The sequence below is a fragment of the Pan troglodytes genome, chromosome 15, assembly GCF_028858775.2.
Source record: "Pan troglodytes isolate AG18354 chromosome 15, NHGRI_mPanTro3-v2.0_pri, whole genome shotgun sequence".
Lineage (NCBI taxonomy): Eukaryota > Metazoa > Chordata > Mammalia > Primates > Hominidae > Pan > Pan troglodytes.
The window spans coordinates 50,787,356-50,807,375 of record NC_072413.2 but is presented as its reverse complement, the minus strand read 5'-3'; the positions used below and the strand labels follow the sequence as shown (position 1 = coordinate 50,807,375).

The following is a 20,020-nucleotide window of genomic DNA, read 5'->3' as shown; positions in this document are numbered from 1 at the left end:
CATATTATGTGAGGGAAGAGCTCTCATGACCTAATCACCCCTTAAGGGCCTCACCCTCTTAATACTGTACCATGGCAATTAAATCTCAATGTGAGTTTTGGAGGGGACATTAAAACCATAACAGAGAATTATAACTTTAAGACCATATTAAGTATGTACATATTACCTTTTTTTTTTTTTTTTTTTTTTTTGAGACAGAGTCTCGCTCTGTTGCCAGGCTGGAGTGCAGTGGCGCAATCTCGGCTCACTTAAACCTCCACCTCCTGGGTTCCAGTAATTCTCCTGCCTCAGCCTCCTGAGTAGCTGGGACTACAGGCGTGTGCCACTATGCCCAGCTAATTTTTGCATTTTTAGTAGAGACAGGATTTTACCATGTTGGCCAGGATGGTCTCGATCTCTTGACCTCATGATCCACCCACCTCAGCCTCCCAAAGTGCTGGAATGGTACAGGCGTGAGCCACCGTGCCCGGCCTGTACCATATTTCATCCAATCTTAGACACATCCATTGTATGACACGCCATTAATTTATATACCACTAAGAAAGAAACAATGTGGCTAATTTAAAATTATAATATCTTATCGCTTGGAACTTGTAATACCTAGTGAAACAACTCTTCTATACTTAATTAGACATGGATTGTTATATCTAATTCCTGTGCAAACATTAAGAGGAAAATATAAATGAAATAAATTGGCTAAGGTATTCTTTTTTGGGGGGGGATGGAGTCTCGCTGTTGCCCAGGCTGGAGTGCAATGGCACGATCTCGGCTCACTGCAATCTCTGCCTCCCAGGTTTCAAGTGATTCTCCTGTCTCAGCCTCCCGAGTAGCTGGGACTACAGGCATGTGCCAGCACACCGGCTAATTTTTGTATTTTTTCTGAGAGACAGAGTTTCACTATGTTGGCCAGGCTGGTCTTGAACTCCTGACCTCGTGATCTGCCCGCCTTGGCCTCCCAAAGTGCTGGGATTACAAGTGTTAGCCACGGTGCCCGGCCAAGGTATTCTTAAACTTCTCATTCAGGCCAACGTTCCTGAATCACTTCTCAACTCAATCACTGACATCTATGTTTATCCACGTAATAGCCTTATTTGTGCCAATGAGAATATTGTTGTTGGTCAGACGCGGTGGCTCACACCTGTAATCTTAGCACTTTGGGAGGCCCAGGTGGGTGGATCACAAGGTCAGGAGTTCAAGACCAGCCTGGCCAACATGGTGAAACCCCATCTCTACTAAAAATACAAAAATTAGCTGGGTGTGGTAGCACGCACCTGTAATTCCAGCTACTCAAGAGGCTGAGGCAGGAGACTTGCTTAATTGGAACCCAGGAGGTGGAGGTTGCAGTGAGCTGAGATCACGCCACTGCACTCCAGCCTGGGCTACAGAGTAAGACTCCCTCTCAAAAAAAAAAAAAAAAAGAATAATGGTGAATGTAGCATTTCTTCTAAGAATCTAGAAAAATAAATAAAAATCAACCAAAGGACATACCAATGGTTCCATTAAACCAGAAGTTGAGACTGTCTCCTGGTTATCTTGGGCTCCTCATTGCCAAGTGAACCTACAGGCAAAGAAAGGGGTTAACTGTACTGGCCAGAGTAATCGACCTTGTCTATTAAGGAGAAATTGGGTTCTTATGGCCCAATGTGGGTAAGGAGGAGTATATGTGGAAAGTATGAGATCTCTGGGGGTACCTCTTACAAGCCTTGTGTTCTGTGATTTTAGAATTGCTTATGTTTCACTTTTTGCTAATTTATAAAACATACAGCAGTTTGTTGTACAGGATAAACTCACTGAAAACATTTGACCAGAAGTCTGATAAGAAAAACGGGGAGGGCCATATGCTTAAGATTAGTGGTGTGTACATAAGCATTTTTTTAAATTTTTGTTTGTTTTGAGACAGGGTCTTGCTCTGTGGCCCAGACTGGAGTGCAGTCTTGCAATCATGGCTCACAGCAGCCTCTGCCTCCCGGGCTCAGGTTATCCTCCTACCTCAGCCTCCTGAGTAGATGGGACTACAGGCACATGCCACCATGCCTGCCTAATTTTCAGTATTTTTTTTTGTAGAGACAGGTTTTTACCATGTTGCACAGACTGGTCTCAAACTCCTGGGCTCAAGAGATCCACTTGCCTAGGCCTCCCAAAATGTTGGAATTACAGGTGTGAGCCACTACGCCCAGCCATGAGTGTTTATTTTATTTATGCCTTACATATTCTTTTTTTTTTTTTTTTTTTTTTAAGAGACAGGGTCTTGCTCTATTGTCCAGGCTGGATTCAACCTTGTGGGCTCAAGTGATCCTCCTGCCTCAGCCTCTGGAGTAGCTGGGACTACGGATGCATACCACCACATCCTGCTCATGCCCTATATATTCTTTTGTATGTATGGGTGTAAAAACAGAGATAAAAACAGAGATATGGATGCCATCAACTCACTGATGTTTGAAGTTCTGAGAAAGCATAAATCAGTAAAGGAGTTAACTGAAATTTAAATCTCACAAATGAGCAAAAAATATGATTTCTGGTGTATGATCTATGGGGTTCTTTGAATACTATTGCTTAAGAATAAAATACTTTGCAATTTCAATAAATTGAAAATTATGGTACAAGGCAAGGAAGGGGAGCTACTAGCTATGAGACTTTTGTAAATTATGTAACATCTCTGAACCTCTGTTTCCTCATCTGTTAAAATAGGGACAAAGTGCTACTTAGGTAAGACACTTCAGAAATGGGGCTCTGAAAAAAGTCACTTTTCTTCTCCTAACGAAAGGTTTCTAAACCTCAGCACTCCAGACATTTCAGGCCAGGTAATTCTTTGTTGTGCGGCGCTGTCCTGCGCACTGTAAGGCGTGAAGCAGTATTCCCGGCCTCTACTCACCTGTGCCCTCCACCATCTGTAGATTCCAATGGCATCTCACCCCAGATGAGAGGCTGAAAATGATTCATACATTGCCAAATGTCTCCTGGGAGGCAAAACTGTTGCAGTGGAGAACCGCTGTCCTAACTCCATGTTCATCCAATAAAGGGTTTGAGGGACTGAGAAATGAAACAATAGTCCCGAAGGAGTAGAATGCAGTGGCCCCAACTCCTAGTTTCATGAAGGCAGGAACTGTGACTCAGAGGCCTGGGGATGCGGAGCTCTGAACTGCCAGCTGGTAGGAAAAGTCCTAATTAATGGATTGAATCATGAAGGGAGGGCAACAAGGAACAAATGGAGAGGAACAGTGGCCGAGCCTTCGGTCTCAGGATCAAAGAGGCCCACACTGGTCACCACTTACGCTGCTGGGCTGACTGCTAGGTAGACGTATCTGCAGATAAACCGAGACAATGACGCGGTGGGAAAGTCCTTGGGGAGCGAGGAGGAGGAGCCGGGAGAGGCCAGCTTTGGTCCGGCGGCCACCGCCCCAGGCGCCGACTCGAGCCTCAGGCCCCGCCCCTCGCCCTCCTGGTCCCGCCCCCGCTCTCCGAGCCCCGCCCCTCGCCCTCCTGGTCCCGCCCCCGCTCTCCGGGCCCCGCCCCTCGCTCTCCGGGCCTGGGCGGGTGGCGCCTTGGCCTCCGCCTCCGCTCGCCTGCGCGCGGCCCTGCGTGAGGGGGCAGAGGCGGGGTGGAGGCGTTGGCGCTGCCACGTCTGGGCCGCGGTTCCCAACTGTGGCGCGGGCGGTGGAGGAGGAGGTGGGGCTGGCGCTGAAGCCGGATCCGGATCCGGTGCTGTGCACACTGGTGGGGGAGAGTCCGACGCGCCTGGCTAGGAGCGCCGACCGCAGGGCCTCTACGGGTGAGGAGGGACCGGGGCCGGGGCGCGAGAGCAGGACCGTGTGTCCTGGGGGCTGGGGCGGGCCTGCCCTCAGGTTTATCTAACAGGTGTGTCTGGTACCCCGGCCAGGCCCCCGGGGGTGTTGTGTGGAGGAGCTGGGCGTTAATCCTCGCCAGCTGGGTGCACATGGTGTGGAGCGCGGTTCCCAGGAAGTTGAACGCACGCGCGCCTGGAGCAGAGGTTAAGGATGATGGCCAGCGGTCCGGCCATACGCTGGTCTTGGCCTGGCAGGGCTGGAACTGGGACTAGGGTCGGAACTTCGCTCCCCAGACTTTGGCGTGGGAAATGAGACAGTTGGTCGCGCTCTCTGCAGCCATCGGTTTTGAATGGGCACGAACGTCCCAGGCCCCTTCTCTTCTCCCATTCCCGGGCGCATCCCACGGTGGTCGGAGCCATTGAGGCAGCTGCTCCGAAGACCACCTCCGCACCGAGTAGGTCGGCGCTTTCCCCAGGGTACAGAGGGACATTCTTTGTCTCTTTTTCCTAGGCTCCTACCCCTAGAAATACCGAGTACTGTACTGTGATTTCTGTTGCAGGAGCTGATGTTTATGTAAGCCAAACTAATTTAAAATTTTCATACAAAATTGAACGGGCGATTATAGGATTCGTTTTGTTAGGATAATCCCTCATGAACGAATCCTAGAATGGATCTTAAGAAATTAATTTAGGCAGGATTTGCCAAATAGGGGAGAGAGCGCTAGCTGTATGGTATGATGATGTAAAGATTGGGGTCTGTTGAGGATGGTAATCGAGCTCAAGATGCGAAAACGAGGATTCTAGCCCCAAGTCACTTACTTGCTGTGTTACCTAAGGGGCAAGTCTTGGGAGTTCCAGGTGCTCCAGCTTCCTCATCGGTAGACTGGGAATAACGTCTAGATTGTAAAGGTCAAACTATCAGAAAATACTTTTGAACATTCATGCAGTTACACAATTTAATAAATATGGCCAGGTGTGTTAAAAATCTTTAACGGAATAGATTCAGAATGGATTCTTATCGAAATTGTTATAAAATGAATATAAAGGAATCCGAAGTCCGCCCCTCCCCCATTCACCTGCACTTAGAAGGTTCCCCAGGAGCTCTTGAGAGATACATAGGCTGGTTTAGATTTGGCCTTAGATTGTATTTTTAAAATTTGTAGATCGACTTTTAAAATCTTCATCTTCGGTGTCTATTACTTGTTGCTCTCCGTTGGTTGCTTCTAGCAGCAGCCTCTCTCCCCATTCGTATTCCAACCTGATACAGAGGCTCAGACGCCAAATAGTTGAAGTTTTGTTTAAAAAATATTCAATTGAGTGAAAAAATATTCAACTGATGTGATGACTAGTAAAAATGAATTTGGTGTATGCTTTCCGCGATATTGTGGCAGTTTGGGAATTTTTTTTTTTTTTTTTTTTTTTTGTCCTTCTGGATTTTCTGAAATGTGACCTACAGGTAAGTCTTACTCGTTATTCATTCACTAGGCATTATTGGGCTAGGGTTAGGCTTAAACGGGTCTTCTAAACGCCTGCTAATTTAGCAGTTAATCAGAAAAGGTTCTGAGGAATACTTAAGGAGGATTAGTGTTTAAAGTTCATCTAAAAACTTTAAAGAACCTAATGATATGATGAGATTCCGCTTCACACAACTGTGCAATTTTATTTGCAGAGATTTCCTAGTTTTGCAATATCTGGGCACCTGAAGATGCTAAAAGATTATTTATATAAAATTACTTATTTAATTATGCTCTAAACCCCCTTGGAACCAGGTTTCAAGTCATATCTTGCTTCACTTTGCCCAGTACCTTAGTTGGGCACCAGCAGAATTTTACCGTTTGAGGACAGAGTGAGCTAAAGTGGGCCTTCAGTATGGCTCTGTTTTGTAGAATAGCTCATAAAAAAAATTTTGATGTTAATTTCTGATTGCCTGGTTAAAAGATTCTTATTTCAATCTGTAATGCTTTGTTTAATGTATTTTGACTAGTCTGATTCCCATTTTCCAAATGTAGGTTCTAAGTGCTGCTTATGACTTAATTTTTAACCCTTGTACAACAGTAAGATAGGGAATTTATCTACTCTAGTGCCTCTTCAGTGTAATGGTTAAGAGCAGAGTCTGAAGTCATACTACCTAGCAGGACTGGCTACGTAATCTGTGGTAATCCAAATTAAAATGCAGGGTTCCTTGTTAAAAAATTAAGAACTTCGAAACAGTGGCAGCAGGGTATCAAACTTAAGTGCAGGGCCCTGTGTAACGGCACAGGTCAGGGGCTTCTGAAGCTGGCCCTGTTGCCTCATTTTGAATCCTCACTCTGTTCCTTATTGGCACTCTAACCTTGAGCAAGTTACTGTGCCTGCTTCCTTATCTGTAAAATTGGGATAATAATGATACATCGTTCATTGTTATTTTTAAGAGTTAACATATAGAAAGTTTTCAATAAGTGTTAGCCAATATTATTTATTTTTATGATCATTCGTGGAAAAGGACTGTCTCATGAAAGAAAAGTACAAGAAAATATTAGTATTTCCTGGTTAAAATTCATTATTTAAGGGCTTCATAATCCTAGTTGTTTTCCTGTATACTTCTTCCCTCTCATGAAAATTATTAACCCTATTTTTCATGTTTTCTAGACCACATTTTTATTGTAAACACAGACAACTTTATAGGAAAAAGGAATCTAGTTAAATGTGGTTAAGGTTGATTTAAATTCTCTTTTGAGTTTTCTTTGAACTTTGTATTTACAACTATATGTTTAATAGCAAGACCAAAATGTTTAAATAGTGTGCTGCCTCGAGGAATTTACATTTTTAATACTGTACACATTTCACTTTATTAATACTTAGCCTGTTGATCTACATACCTGAAAAACAATGTTGCTACCTACCATTCAGATGAGATTACACACAAAAACCTCAAGGGTCCAATTTAGACAAAACACTAAAACACGTGGACTCAATTTCATCTATTAAAAACTTGTTTCGGCTGAGCATGCTGGTTCACACTTGTAATTCCAGAACTTTGGGAGGCTGAGGCTAGAGGATCACTTGAGGTCAGGAGTTCAAGACCAGCCTTTCCAACATGGCAAAGCCCCATCTCTACTAAAAATACAAAAATTAGCCAGGCGTGTTGGTATGAGCCTGTAGTCACAACTACTCTGGAGGCTGATGTGGGAAGCTGAGGTAGGAGGATCACTTGAGCCCAGGAGTTTGAGGCTGCAGTGAGCTATGATTGCACCACTGCACTCCAGCCTGGGCAACAGAGTAAAACCCTGTCTCAAAACAGAATAAAACAAAACAAAAAACCTATTTTGAATGGCTATTAAACTTGTTAAATTTGAAATGACTGCTTGATCATCACAATTTCTATATTTTCCTTAATAGTGTTAGAACTGGGTATAGTGTATGCAGCATAATTTGAATCATTTTGTGTGTGTGTGGCTGGGGGGACCTCTCAGCAGTCTACATTATAAACTACATTCTTTTCTACCCAAGAATGCTAACTTTTGGTATAACATAAACGTAAGAGCCTGTCATTCTTTTTGTAGTTCCTGTAACCAGCACAGTGCCTGATTCATGAATTAAAGGTAAAAAAAAATGAACAAGAATTTATAAACTTGAATTTTAAATTTATTGCTAACTAGCATATATCTTAAGTACTTGCAGTATTCCAGGCACTGCTAAGTGCATGACTGCATACAGTAATGCATTTAATTCTCCCAGTAATTTCATCTCCATTTTACAAATGAGGAAACTAGATTCTAAAAGCTTAATTACCGTAGTACATATCACACAGTTGACATTTGAACACCAGGTATGAATCCAAAGCTCATGCTCTTTCTATGCCTAGGTTTAAATCCTGGCTCCGCTAATTTTGTGACCTTGGGCAAGTTACTTAACATTTTCTCATCTGTTAAAATGTAGATAATAACCACTCCTAACCTGTAGGATGGTTGAAATAAATGAATTAGTAAAGCTCTTTCAACAGTCTGGCACATAAGAAGTGCTGAGCAAGTGTTAACTTCTGTTGTTAGATCACATCACACTACCTTCCCATAACTAGTATATTGCAGCATTGCTTATATAGTTACATAGGATTATACAGGCAGAAACTTATTATCCATCTTTAAGGAAAAGTTAAGAATATTTGCCCTAAAGCATACTGTGACTTATGAAATAAGGAACAATTGGGGGTTAAGTTATTGGGCAAATTGTTCTCTCATTAAAATATGGTTTCTTTAACTGGATATAGAAATAAGTTGGGGACTGCCTTTTTTGGATCTCTAATCCAAAAATCCAAAACACTCCAAAATTTGAAACTTTATTGAGGGCCAACATGATGCCACAAGTGGAAAATTCCACATCTGGTGTAATGTACAAAAACTTTTCCATGCACAAAATTATTTAAAATATTGTGTAAAATATTTGTGCTATCTGTATAAGATGTATATGAAACACAAATGAATTTTGACTTGGGTCCCATCCCCAAGATATCTCATTATGTATATGCAAATATCCCCAAATCTGAAAAAAAAAAAAAAAATCCAAAACCTGAGACATTTCTGGTCCCAAGCATTTTGGATAAGGAATACTCAACTTTTAATTGTTGGGAAGCATCTGTTTCTTTTACCAATTCTGTGCTGCACAGAAGCCCCCTGGCCCCAGTTTTATGCTTTGTATGATTTGTTTTTCATCCTTCCTATCGTTACTTCTCTGTTATTTAGTCTCAGTTTTAAAACACTACAACTAGTGAGAACCTGCTCATTTCTAAATGTTCAAAAAAGAGGGGGAAATATCATATCACTTTTCAATAGCATGAAAAACACCGGCTATTTTTAAGCTGCTTAGATGCAACTGAGAAACTTACACTATACAGTTTAATTTTAATTTAATTTTTTTGAGACGGAGTTTCACTCTTGTTGCCCAGGCTGGAACGCAATGGTGTGATCTCAGCTCACTGCAGCCTCCACCTCCTGGGTTCAAGTGATTCTCCTGCCTCAGCCTCCCAAGTAGCTGGGATTACAGGTGGCCACCACCACACCTGGCTAATTTTGTATTTGTAGTAGAGACAGGGTTTCGCCATGTTGGTCAGGCCGGTCTTGACCTCCTGACCTCTGGTGATCTACCTGCCTCTGCCTCTCAAAGTGCTGGGATTAAAGGCACGAGCCACCATGCCTGGCCCACACCACAGATTTTTAGAAAATCTGCTGTGAAAACAAAATCCTGCAGTGTAAATCTAGCATAGCCAAGGTAAAGTATTTCTGAGAATGCCAAAAAAAAAAAAATTAATTTGAGCCTGTTCATCAATTTTCTTCTATTCATGGTTCATTGAAAAAAAAAAAAAAAAAAAAAAGCTACATGTGGCCAGACATGGTGGCTCACACCTGTAATCCCAGCACTTTGGGAGGCTGAGGCAGGCAAATCACCCGAGGTCAGGAATTTGAGACCAGCGTGGCTGACATGGCGAAACTCCGTCTCTACTAAAAATACGAAAAAAATTAGCTGGGCATGGTGGCAGGTGCCTGTAATCCCAGCTACTCAGAAGGCTGAGGCAGGAGAATCGCTTAAACCTGGGAGGTGGAGGTTGTGGTGAGCCAAGATCACATCATTGCACTCCAGCCTGGGCAATAAGAGCGAAACTTCATCTCAAAAAAAAAAAAAAAAAGGCTACATGCCCAGTAAGTTTTTTGAGAGGGAATTTCACTCTTATATTGCCCAGGCTGGAGTGCAATGGCGCGATCTCAACTCACCACAACCTCTGCCTCCCAGGTTCTGAGGCGATTCTCCTGCCTCAGCCTCCCGAGTAGCTGGGATTACAGGCATGCGCCACCACGCCCGACTAATTTTGTATTTTTAGTAGAGATGGGGTTTCTCCATGTTGGTCAGGCTGGTCTCGAACTCCCGACCTCAAGTGATCTGCCCGCCTCGGCCTCCCAAAGTGTTGGTATTACAGGCGTGAGCCACCGCGCACGGCTGAAAGTTTTCTTTATTGGCAAGTAAGACTAAGAGATTACTTTTTTAAAAAAAATTTTTTTCCCCTTGCAATTTCCTGTTGAAACAGATGCCTTCTTGGCTCAATAATAAAATCCAAGAACATAATGTAAAAAATTTAAGAGCCCATGAAAAGTCAGCTATTCATTTAGTAGCACCAACCCAGAGGAAAAACATGTTTTAAAAGACCTGATAATAGCCGGGCGCAGTGGCTCACGCCTGTAATCCCAGCACTTTGGGAGGCCGAGGCGGGCGGATCACCTGAGGTCGGGAGTTTGAGCCCAGCCTGGCTAACACGGCGAAATCCCGTCTCTATTAAAAATACAAAAAAATTAGCCGGGCGTGGTGTCACGTGCCTATAATCCCAGATACTCAGGAGGCTGAAAGAGGAGAATCACTTGAACCCAGAAGGCAGAGGTTGCAGTGAGCCGGGATCACGCCACTGCACTCCAGCCTGGGCAACAGAGTGAGACTGTCTGAAAAAAAAAAAAAAAAAACTTGATAATAAATGGGATTTTATAGTTTAAAACTTACTAATTTAGTCACTTAGCCATTTTTTTATGTGATAGTAGGCATGATTTTTCTGTTTATCTGTAGTTGTGGAATTTAATGTTAGATTCAGGCTGGGTTGCAGTAAAATATCTCGCATATGTGCTAAAGAATGCTTCTAATTGCATTAATTTATATTAACTTTCTCAACAATCATAATTTTCCTTCTATTAAATAAAGTGACTTAATATTCAAATTTTTATTTTAGACCTTACTAGAAAAATGAAACCTGATGAAACTCCTATGTTTGACCCAAGTCTACTCAAAGAAGTGGACTGGAGTCAGAATACAGCTACATTTTCTCCAGCCATTTCCCCAACACATCCTGGAGAAGGCTTGGTTTTGAGACCTCTTTGTACTGCTGACTTAAATAGAGGTAATGTACAAAATCCTGTGTAAAATTAGAGTTAGCCTTCCATTTTTCTCTAAACATTATGATGCAGATAATTTTTTTTTAAATATTTGACTTTTGGACTATTTTTTGTATAATACTTAGTTTTTAAAGTGATGGACACTCAATACCAATGAGTGTGTGTCATGGCTAAGACCAAATATTACTGTGAAATATTTAAAATGACTTAAATACAACATCACTCCTTCCTAATTAAGCCAAAAAGATTTCTCATAAACAAAAATTAAATTATCATGTATGATGACACATAAGGAGGGATCTTAAGAAGCTGGTTGGGGAATGAAGGTGGAAATAATTTTCCTTGGATAAATTGAAAGGGTTTTTATACAGTTATTTCTTTTTTAACATCTAAATTCTCCAAGTTAACTTCCTTAAGCTTTGGTAATTAAAAGTCAACTTTGTCCTTTTCACAATTATCTCTTTGCTAGACAGCCTGAAGGGCCTAATTTTGGCCTAATTATTGAGTGTAGGAAAGTTAAGATTTTCAAAATTCCAGGTGTACTGTTCACATCAATTTCCGGTAACACTAATGAAATTCACTAGAAATTACAATTTTAAAGAGTGTAATCTCAACAGTGTTACTTATACTTTAATTTACGAATATTGTATTTAGCCATATTGCACCTTTAAGTAAAACCAAATCACATATTTGGGAAAATCTGGCACCCTTTGCATTGAACTTAATGTAAAATATAATACATTGAAGAATGTATGTTCTGGGTCTATAAATACTGGATATTAAGGTCAGCACTATTTAAAACATCTTATGCAGGCAGAAGCACTGGTAAAACCTGTTATTTTTGTTATATGTAGTGATTATAGAAGAATAGGGTTCACTTTATTCTAATAATTAAAAGATGATTATAGAAAGTTCTGAAAAAATAATTGCCTATAAGCCCACCTGCTTAATATATTGCTTATTTTCATACTGTCTTCCTTTTGCTATTCTCGTAATTTGAAATCTGTTGTTCAAAACTAGGTTTTTTTAAGGTATTGGGTCAGCTAACAGAGACTGGAGTTGTCAGCCCTGAACAATTTATGAGTAAGTACTATAACCTCTTTTTCCTGAAATAAAGGGAAACATGATTTCATTTTTGTTTAGAGCTGTTCAGTGCCCACTTCTGTTTTTGTTCAAATAGCTGGAAATTATTCAAAGAACAAATTAGCTGTTTTATACAAATGTTTAATGTGGCTGAGTTGTTCTAGAATCCAAATGTACCAGTAACTTTGTTTTTGCAAACTATCTGACTACTTTATTAGATAATTATTGTACCATAGGACCTAGGTGTTAGCTCTAGAGGTTTTTCGTTTTTTTATTGTAGTATTTCCCTTACTGTGGTTATTTACAGAAATTTCATTACCAAATCAAAAAAGCAAGACTATATGCTTTAAATTTATTTTGGGGTTTATTTGTATTGAAGTTTAAGGTTAGCAGGCATCTTAAGAGTTAGTCCACCCGTCCCCTGCCCCTCTTCTTTTAGACATAGGAGAAAATAGGAATTTAGAGAGATCCAGAGACTTGCCCAAGATCACAGGTAGTTATTGCTACAGTGAGGAATAAAACCTTAATTCTGTCCAGTGCTCTACCACTGCTTTTTCCTGTTATAAAGGAAATGAAGTATTATTATCATTACTAAATATTTAGTAATATTTAATAGCTGAGGAATTACAATTCTTCATTTCCTTATAATAGGGAATTTTGTATTGAATTCTATTTGACCCTCCTGAGAATGAGGACCATCATTCTGATTCTCATTGTTCATTTTCATTCACTGAATTTATTTCTTTTTCCCATTTTAGATCTCTATCTGGAATGAGACCATAGAAATTAACAATATGAGAGACTATTAGCCTCAATTTTTATTCCTGAATTTTTCTTTGCATGCACATGAAATTAGATGAGAAACCATGTTATTTCAGCAATAGTACTGAAAATCCATTTGAGGGGAAGTATCTTTGCACCTATTTGCTATGTGACTTGGAAAAGTTACTTGGAAACAGATATGTTTTTACTTCCTTGCAAGGTGCTCTCAAAGCAAACAAGAGCAAGTCATGTTATCACAAAACACTTTCCATCACAAAGGGAAAATTAAAATATATTTTGTAAAAATATTTTGAAAGCAAAAGACTAAAAATTCTAGAATTGAGCCATGTAAACATGCTCTTGTTAAAATGTGCAAAGGTTATATTTGAATATCTATTGAGTATAAAAGTTAAAGAGATCTATTTAAAGTAAATGAAGAAATTGAAGTTTTCATTAGTCATGGAAGTGGCAACATCAGCCATTTACTTGTATTTTAAGTGTTGTTCATCTAAAATAGCTATATTAGTCTTTATTTTGCTAGCAGATATTTTGAATGTGTAGGTTATATTCCAATTGATACTAATTGCTGATATTTCAACTACTTGGTAATATTTTCTTTAGAAATGGAAGGTAAATTACTATGGTAAAACAGCTTTAAACATTTAGTAATTAAGTCAGCTAATCCTAATATTTTTCTGGCTCCCCATAAAATTGAATGTCTACTATGTAACACTTTGTTATCCAATTTCCACAGAATCTTTTGAGCATATGAAGAAATCTGGGGATTATTATGTTACAGTTGTAGAAGATGTGACTCTAGGACAGATTGTTGCTACGGCAACTCTGATTATAGAACATAAATTCATCCATTCCTGTGCTAAGGTATGTGCTGCTTATAAATAAAATGGACAGCTGTTTTCTAGCACAACTGACTTTGAGTTTCCATTAGACAAATCTGTTTTCTCATTGATTTTCAGTGCCTCTTAGAAATCCCTTTTCCCAGTGTGTTCTGAGAGCTTTAAGAAAGAAAATGTATAACAGTATGAATTGTATGCTAAAATTGTTCTGTAAGGTGGATCAATTTGGTATAGGCATAGAGAAACCAAACACCTTAGCAGTAATGCACAAAATCCCTAATGTTACTCTTTTAAAAAAAACAACTCTGAATATACCACGTTAGCATAAATTTGTTTCCACATGGTAAAGGGTTCAGATTATTCCGTTCTAATTATGATACATCTAATGCATGTAGTGCCCTTTCATCCCTCAATAACTCACATAAAATAGTAAATAAAAAAAGAGGGAGAGAAAACCTTAATTCAATGAGAATAAGGTAGGAACACTTGGGATGTGTTCTGTCACACTTAGGAATTTCGGTGGGGTTTCTGTACTAGACATTAATTTTATTTGGATATCTAAATAACTTGCTAGTAAGCAAGGAGTAGAATGATGGATATATTCATGAAAAGGTTACATTTTGGTGATGTTGATCCTGATATTTGTTTAAAGACAATGGGGTGGGAAGGTTGGGGACATAGCCAAAACAAGTTTAGGTCACAACTTGACTCATACTATTTCCTCTAATAAGTAAAAACATCTTTAAATTATTAACTTTTAATAGTAGTACTCTCATACTAGTAGGAAACAAACTTTTGGGCTAATCAGATTTGCCCCAGCTTCTCTGTCATATTTTAAAACAAAGGAAATGTTCAACTATTACAGAATATTCTATGATCTCTCCTTCTCGTAAGTTGTAGAAATACATACTGAAACAGTCTTCACTGTATAATATTTTTTGCATTTGGTTTCTGTTAAGTTCAAGTTTACAAAATATACTACTTATTATCAGTAAATTCTTACCAACTCGTTTTAGCTAAAAACAAAAGTAAATGCTTACTCCTTTAAACATTGTAAATATTTTCAGAGAGGAAGAGTAGAAGATGTTGTTGTTAGTGATGAATGCAGAGGAAAGCAGCTTGGCAAATTGTAAGTAGGCAGAAACAAGGTAACCCTGGATAAATTTTGTTCCAATTTAGTTTCTTAACAAGATACTTGTTTGAAGTTCTTTTTGGCTTCATTAATTCTGAACTTATTCTCACTCTAATAGTTCAGACTGAATTTCATGAAGAAATAAAGTATTATTATACATATTTTGCCTTAAAGTTTGAAAATTGGAAGCATACTTCTTTACAGACAGTAACATCTTTAAATTACTAACTTTTTATAGTAATGCTCTCGTCCTAGTAGGAGTTAAACTTTTGGGCTAATCGGATTTGCCTCAGCTTCTCTGTCATATTTAAAAACAAAGGAAATGTTCAACTATTACAGAATATTCTGTGATCTCTCATTCTCATAAGTTGTAGAAGTACATACTGAAACAGCCTTCACTGTATATATTTATCTAAATCATTTAAAATAAATATAAATAAGTGGTATTGATTTATTGCCATTTTATAAGAACTTGTAGTTCTTATTTATTATAATTTTTAGTTTTTGAGACAGGGTCTGTTTTTGACAGCTCTGTCACCCAGGCTGAGGTGCAGTGGCTCAATCTCAGCTCACTGCAGCCTCAGCCTCCTGGGCTCAAGCAATCCTCTTCAGCCCCCCAATTAGCTGGGACTACAGGTACACACCACACCTGGCTAATTTTTAAAAATTTGTAGAGATGGGGCCTCATCATGTTGCTCAGGCTGGTCTCAAACAGTGCTCCTGCCTTGGCCTCCCAAAGTGCTGGGATTACAGGTGGGAGCCACTGTGCCTGGCCCAAGAACTTGCTTTTTAACACTAACTCTTCTGAGTTTTAAGGAATTAACAAATATTAAATACCTGCTTATGTACCAGATGCTATTCTAGGTATTTGGAATACCTCAGTGAACAAAACAGACCGATTTCTTGTGTTCTAATCTATTTAATTTATGTTTTTGTTTTTGTTTTTTTTTAAGAGATGGGATCTCTTTCTGTTGCCCAGGCTGGAGTATACAGTGGTACGATCACAGCTCACTGCAGCCTTGAATTTCTGGGGCTCAAGTGAGCCTCTCGCCTCAGCCTCCCAAGTAGCTGGGACTACAGCTGCACGCCGCTGCACCCAGCTAATTTTTTATAGAGATAGGGTTTTGCTATGTTGCTTTGGCTAGTCTCGAACTTCTGGACTCAAGTGATCCCTGGCCTCCTAAAGTGCTGGAATTACAGGCATGAGCCACTGCAACCAGCCAGGCATACTTCAGTCAAGGTCTTTTGTTTTTTTAAAAAATAGGATTTTTTAGTCTGTTCAAACATGGGCAGACCCTTCAAGTTTGTATATCTTTTATAGTTTTTATCCTCTAAGGCACTTAGATCCACACTTTAATACTGGGTTTGGATTCATTAAGAAACTTTGTATAGATGTAGACTTGCTTTGTTTCCACTTCATATTAATTAGACCAATCTTGAGTTAATCTGATACACACCTTCACAAATATTAAAGTAGCTTTAAAAATGATTAAAGAGCAAAGCTATTATGTACTCATTTTATGTGGGTATGTCGACTGCTCCGAAGTTGTTTAAATAGATTTAAATAAAGAATTTTTACAAAATAATTTTGGTCTTTTTTTTTTTTAAAGGTTGAGTTTTTAGTGTTAACATGCATCTTAAAATTCGTTTTTCTTTTTCGAGACAGAGACTCACTCTGTTGCCCAGGCTGGAGTGCAGTGGCACAATCACTACTCACCGCAGCCTTGACCTCTCTGGGCTCAGGTGATCTTCCCCCCTCAGCCTCTGGAGTAGCTGCGACTTTAGGCATGTGCCATCATACCCTACTAATTTTTATATTTTGTAGAGATGGGGTTTTGCCGTGTTTCCCAGGCTGGTGTCAAACCCCTGGGCGCTAGCGATCGCCTGCCTCGGCTTCCCAGAGTGCTAGGATTACAGGTATGAGTCACTGCACCTAGCCTTAAATTTCATTTTTAAAGAGGGCTTAGGGTGAGTTTTGTATTTGTCCTGTTTATTAGTGAGCTGGAGATTACTAGATAAAAGTATATTTGACTCTAAGTAAAAATGCTTTGGTGATTTAAATGCTTATCAACTTACATGAATGCAGTGGGAAAAGCCATAATCTAAACCTGTTTCTAAGGAAACTTAAGTTTTATAACATTAATTCATATTGTTACTAGAATCAATTTTTATTAATAAATGCTATCTCCTCACCCTACCCCCTTTTTAAATTTCAGGTTATTATCAACCCTTACTTTGCTAAGCAAGAAACTGAACTGTTACAAGATTACCCTTGAATGTCTACCACAAAATGTTGGTTTCTATAAAAAGTTTGGATATACTGTATCTGAAGAAAACTACATGTGTCGGAGGTTTCTAAAGTAAAAATCTTGTAAGAAAATTGTCAAAGGGGCTAATGCTACAAGGCTACACTCTTCCTAGAGTTGAAATATTTTGTTGCTGCAGCCGAGTGACCTCCATAAATACTGGACTGAAAAAACATTGTAATACTACAAGTATAATGACATTTAGAAGATTACTTTGGGCTGGTGGGACATGCTGTGAATTTAGATTACAAATGAATATTATAAAGGGGATGATTTTTAACCAAAGGAATATATTTTTAACTTGAATCTTTTCTTGCATTGTATTTTTCTAAAAGTTTGGCTTCCTTTCTTGGTAGTCAGGATTATGGGTAATAAGGAGTTATATGTCTGCTATCTGTGTTGCTCATTTAAAAAAAGTATACATTGAATAAGGCTGTTTATCACATGCATAAAATTAAATATTTTCGTTTCAAAGAAACATCTCAATACACTTAGGGGTGTATTGTTTCCCACATATTAAGTCAGGGTGGATAAATTAGTTATTATAACTAAACATAGTATATAGCCCAACATTCGTTGATCCCAATACAGGCAAACAACCTGGTCAACCTTTTGAAGTAGAAGAAATGAAAATTACTTGACAAGATTAAAAGTAAAACAATTTAAATGTTTTACTGAAAGCTTATATAGTATAGTCTATGTAGATAAAAAGTACCACTTGTCTTTTCTGTGAATTATGACTATTCATTTGTTAAAAATACCTAAGAGCAATTATAGTGGGACATCTAAGGTCCTTTTTAAACAGTGAATTAGCAAACCTCAGCCTATGTGTTTCTACCCTGATTTTTTTCTTTTCATGGGTATCTGAAGCCTCTAAGTTTTTTCAAAAATGGAGTATCACAAAATTGAGTGAAACACAATACTTAATGTATTGTACTAGATTGCCAAATTCATAAAATGTTAATGGAAGCTTTACTTTTTGATGTGATTATAATGGCACTATTCTGGTCATTATCCTATTTTGATTTTATTTAATTTTTTAAAGTTGAAGAATTAAATATTTTAATGGTTCTAATCTTTTGCATTCCATGTTGCATTAAACCTGTTCATATGAGTAGTCTTCTGTTAGAATCACATCTGTGCTTTTCTTGAGTCTGCTGTTGAACTATTAGATTGTCATAATTCATAAAATTTTAGTTTAATGTGCTCTTTGTAAAATGAAATTGTAAAGAAAATACCAGTGTTTCTCATCCCATTGACTCACGCCACGTCATCTGGATTTTGGATTTCCCTCCATGCAGCCAGCTATAGTTGGCTTTCCAAAACAACAGAAATCCTTCACCAATAGAGTGCACTACTTACCTGCTTATAGCCTATACAGACGAACTGATCTGTCCTTCGTGAAACGCAACAAAGCTAGTTCTGTCTTTTCAGAAGTCCTACAACCTTGACAAAGAGTAGTTTTATCAGGTAAATCCTGGTAATTAAAAACGCATGTTTTTAAAAATTAGCCTGGTAAGGCCGGGTGCAGTGGCTCACGCCTGTAATCCCAGCACTTTGGGAGGCTGAGGTGGGCAGATCACAAGGTCAGGAGTTTGAGACCAGCCTGACCAAAATGGTGAAACCCTGTCTCTACTAAAAAAAAGAAAAATTAGCCAGACGCGGTGGCATGCGCCTGTAATCCCAGCTACTCAGGAAGCTGAGGCGAGAGAATCGCTTGAACCCGGGAGGCAAAGGTTGCAGTGAGCCGAGATCACACCACTGCACTCCAGCCTGGCGACAGAGCGAGACTCCATCTCAAAACAAAACAAAAAAAATTAGCCTACTTAAAGGCAAAACTAAATGCTTTATTACCTTTCTTACCACTGAACAATTTGAGGTAAAATCATTCACAAGGTTGGCACTTCAGTAAATCCCTTTAAATAGTGTTCCTAAGATATCTCTTAAATCCTCCCATAGGAAATAGAATTACAGGTAAGGTACACCATACAAAAATTGTGTCATTGAGGACAATGGTGATCTGTAATTTTAGTTGAGTATGTTTATGATTTTTGAAGCCATATGGTGAGTAAATGTAAATATGAAAAAAGTGCTACATAAAACACTTCTTAAACTTTTTTTTTTTAAAAACTGCTCCTTGTGGAGCAGGACTACCCCATAGGCATTGTACCCACAATAGATAGCCTTTTGTTGTTGTTGTTGTTGAGACAAGGTCTCGCTGTTGCCCAGGCTAGAGTGCAGGGGCACAATCACCACACACTGCCACCTCAATCTCCTGGGCTCAAATGATCTTTCCACCTCAGCCTCCCATGTGGCTGGGACTATAGGTGCATGCCACCACACCCAGCTAATTAAAAAAATTTTTTGTGTGGAGTCTATGTTGCCCAGGCTGGTCTCTTAACTCCTAGGCTCAAGTTATCCTCCCACCTCAGCCTCCCAAAGTGCTTGGATGACAGGTGCGAGCCACTGCACCTGGCCCACATTTTTTAAAGAGACAGTGTCCCACTCCATCACCCAGGCTGGAGTCCAGTGGTGTGATCATAGCTCACTGCATCCTCCAGTTCCTGGGTTCAAGCCATCCCTCCTGCCTCAGCCTCCCCAGTAGCTGGAACTACAGGTGTGTGCCATCACACCTGGCTTTACATTTTTCTGTGGGGTCTTACTATATTGCCCAAGCCAGTCTCAAACTCCTGAGCTCAAGTGATCCTCTGCCTCAGCCTCCAGAGTATCTGGGATTACATATGTCGGCTACCGTGTCTGGCCGTTCACATCTTTGGCCACTATTTGCTTGTGAAAAGGTATAATGAGGTGGTACTTATCATTTTTACTGTGTCTCATGTTTTGTATACTTTTGTTTCATCAACTAAGATGCACTGTAACATCTCTGAAATCTGGATATATTATCAATGGTTTATCATAGTTTTGTTAGCAATACACTGTCTTTTAGTGGTGCCTAAAATAATGGTATAGTTGTGAGGTGATCTTAGATTTGATGAAGCACAGTATGCAGGTAGGCCTAATGGGGGAAGATGGTAATATAAAAGCAAGAAGTATTTTTTTTTTTTTGTAATGACTGAAAGCTGTTCTGTGGATGACCTACCCTTTCCTTTAAACACGATTCTCTCACTTCCAACTCCAAACTTGCTCAACTAATCCTTAAAAATAAACTTGAGCTGGAATTTGAGGCTTGC

General features: G+C 39.4%; 1 protein-coding gene across 4 annotated transcripts; it reads left to right on the top strand.

Annotated features, from left to right (window-relative positions):
• The first annotated feature begins 3,487 nt into the window (after positions 1-3,487).
• Positions 3,488-20,013, top strand: GNPNAT1 (glucosamine-phosphate N-acetyltransferase 1). 4 transcript variants are annotated; one of them, XM_063793395.1, is made up of 8 exons: positions 3,507-3,769; positions 10,527-10,694; positions 11,710-11,772; positions 13,289-13,416; positions 14,459-14,520; positions 16,190-16,266; positions 16,349-16,440; positions 16,740-18,064. In XM_063793395.1, exons 2-8 carry the CDS (start codon positions 10,541-10,543, stop codon positions 16,797-16,799), a joined length of 636 nt encoding a protein of 211 aa, XP_063649465.1. In that variant the 5' UTR covers positions 3,507-3,769; positions 10,527-10,540; the 3' UTR covers positions 16,800-18,064. The 4 variants fall into 4 exon arrangements, 3 of the variants coding, with proteins under 3 accessions (XP_522857.2, XP_063649465.1, XP_054521996.1); XR_010151115.1 differs by lacking the exons at positions 16,190-16,266; positions 16,349-16,440 and adding an exon at positions 19,262-20,013 and having other exon boundaries at positions 3,488-3,769; positions 16,740-18,372; XM_054666021.2 differs by lacking the exon at positions 16,190-16,266 and having other exon boundaries at positions 16,740-20,013.
• The last annotated feature ends 7 nt before the right edge of the window (positions 20,014-20,020 follow it).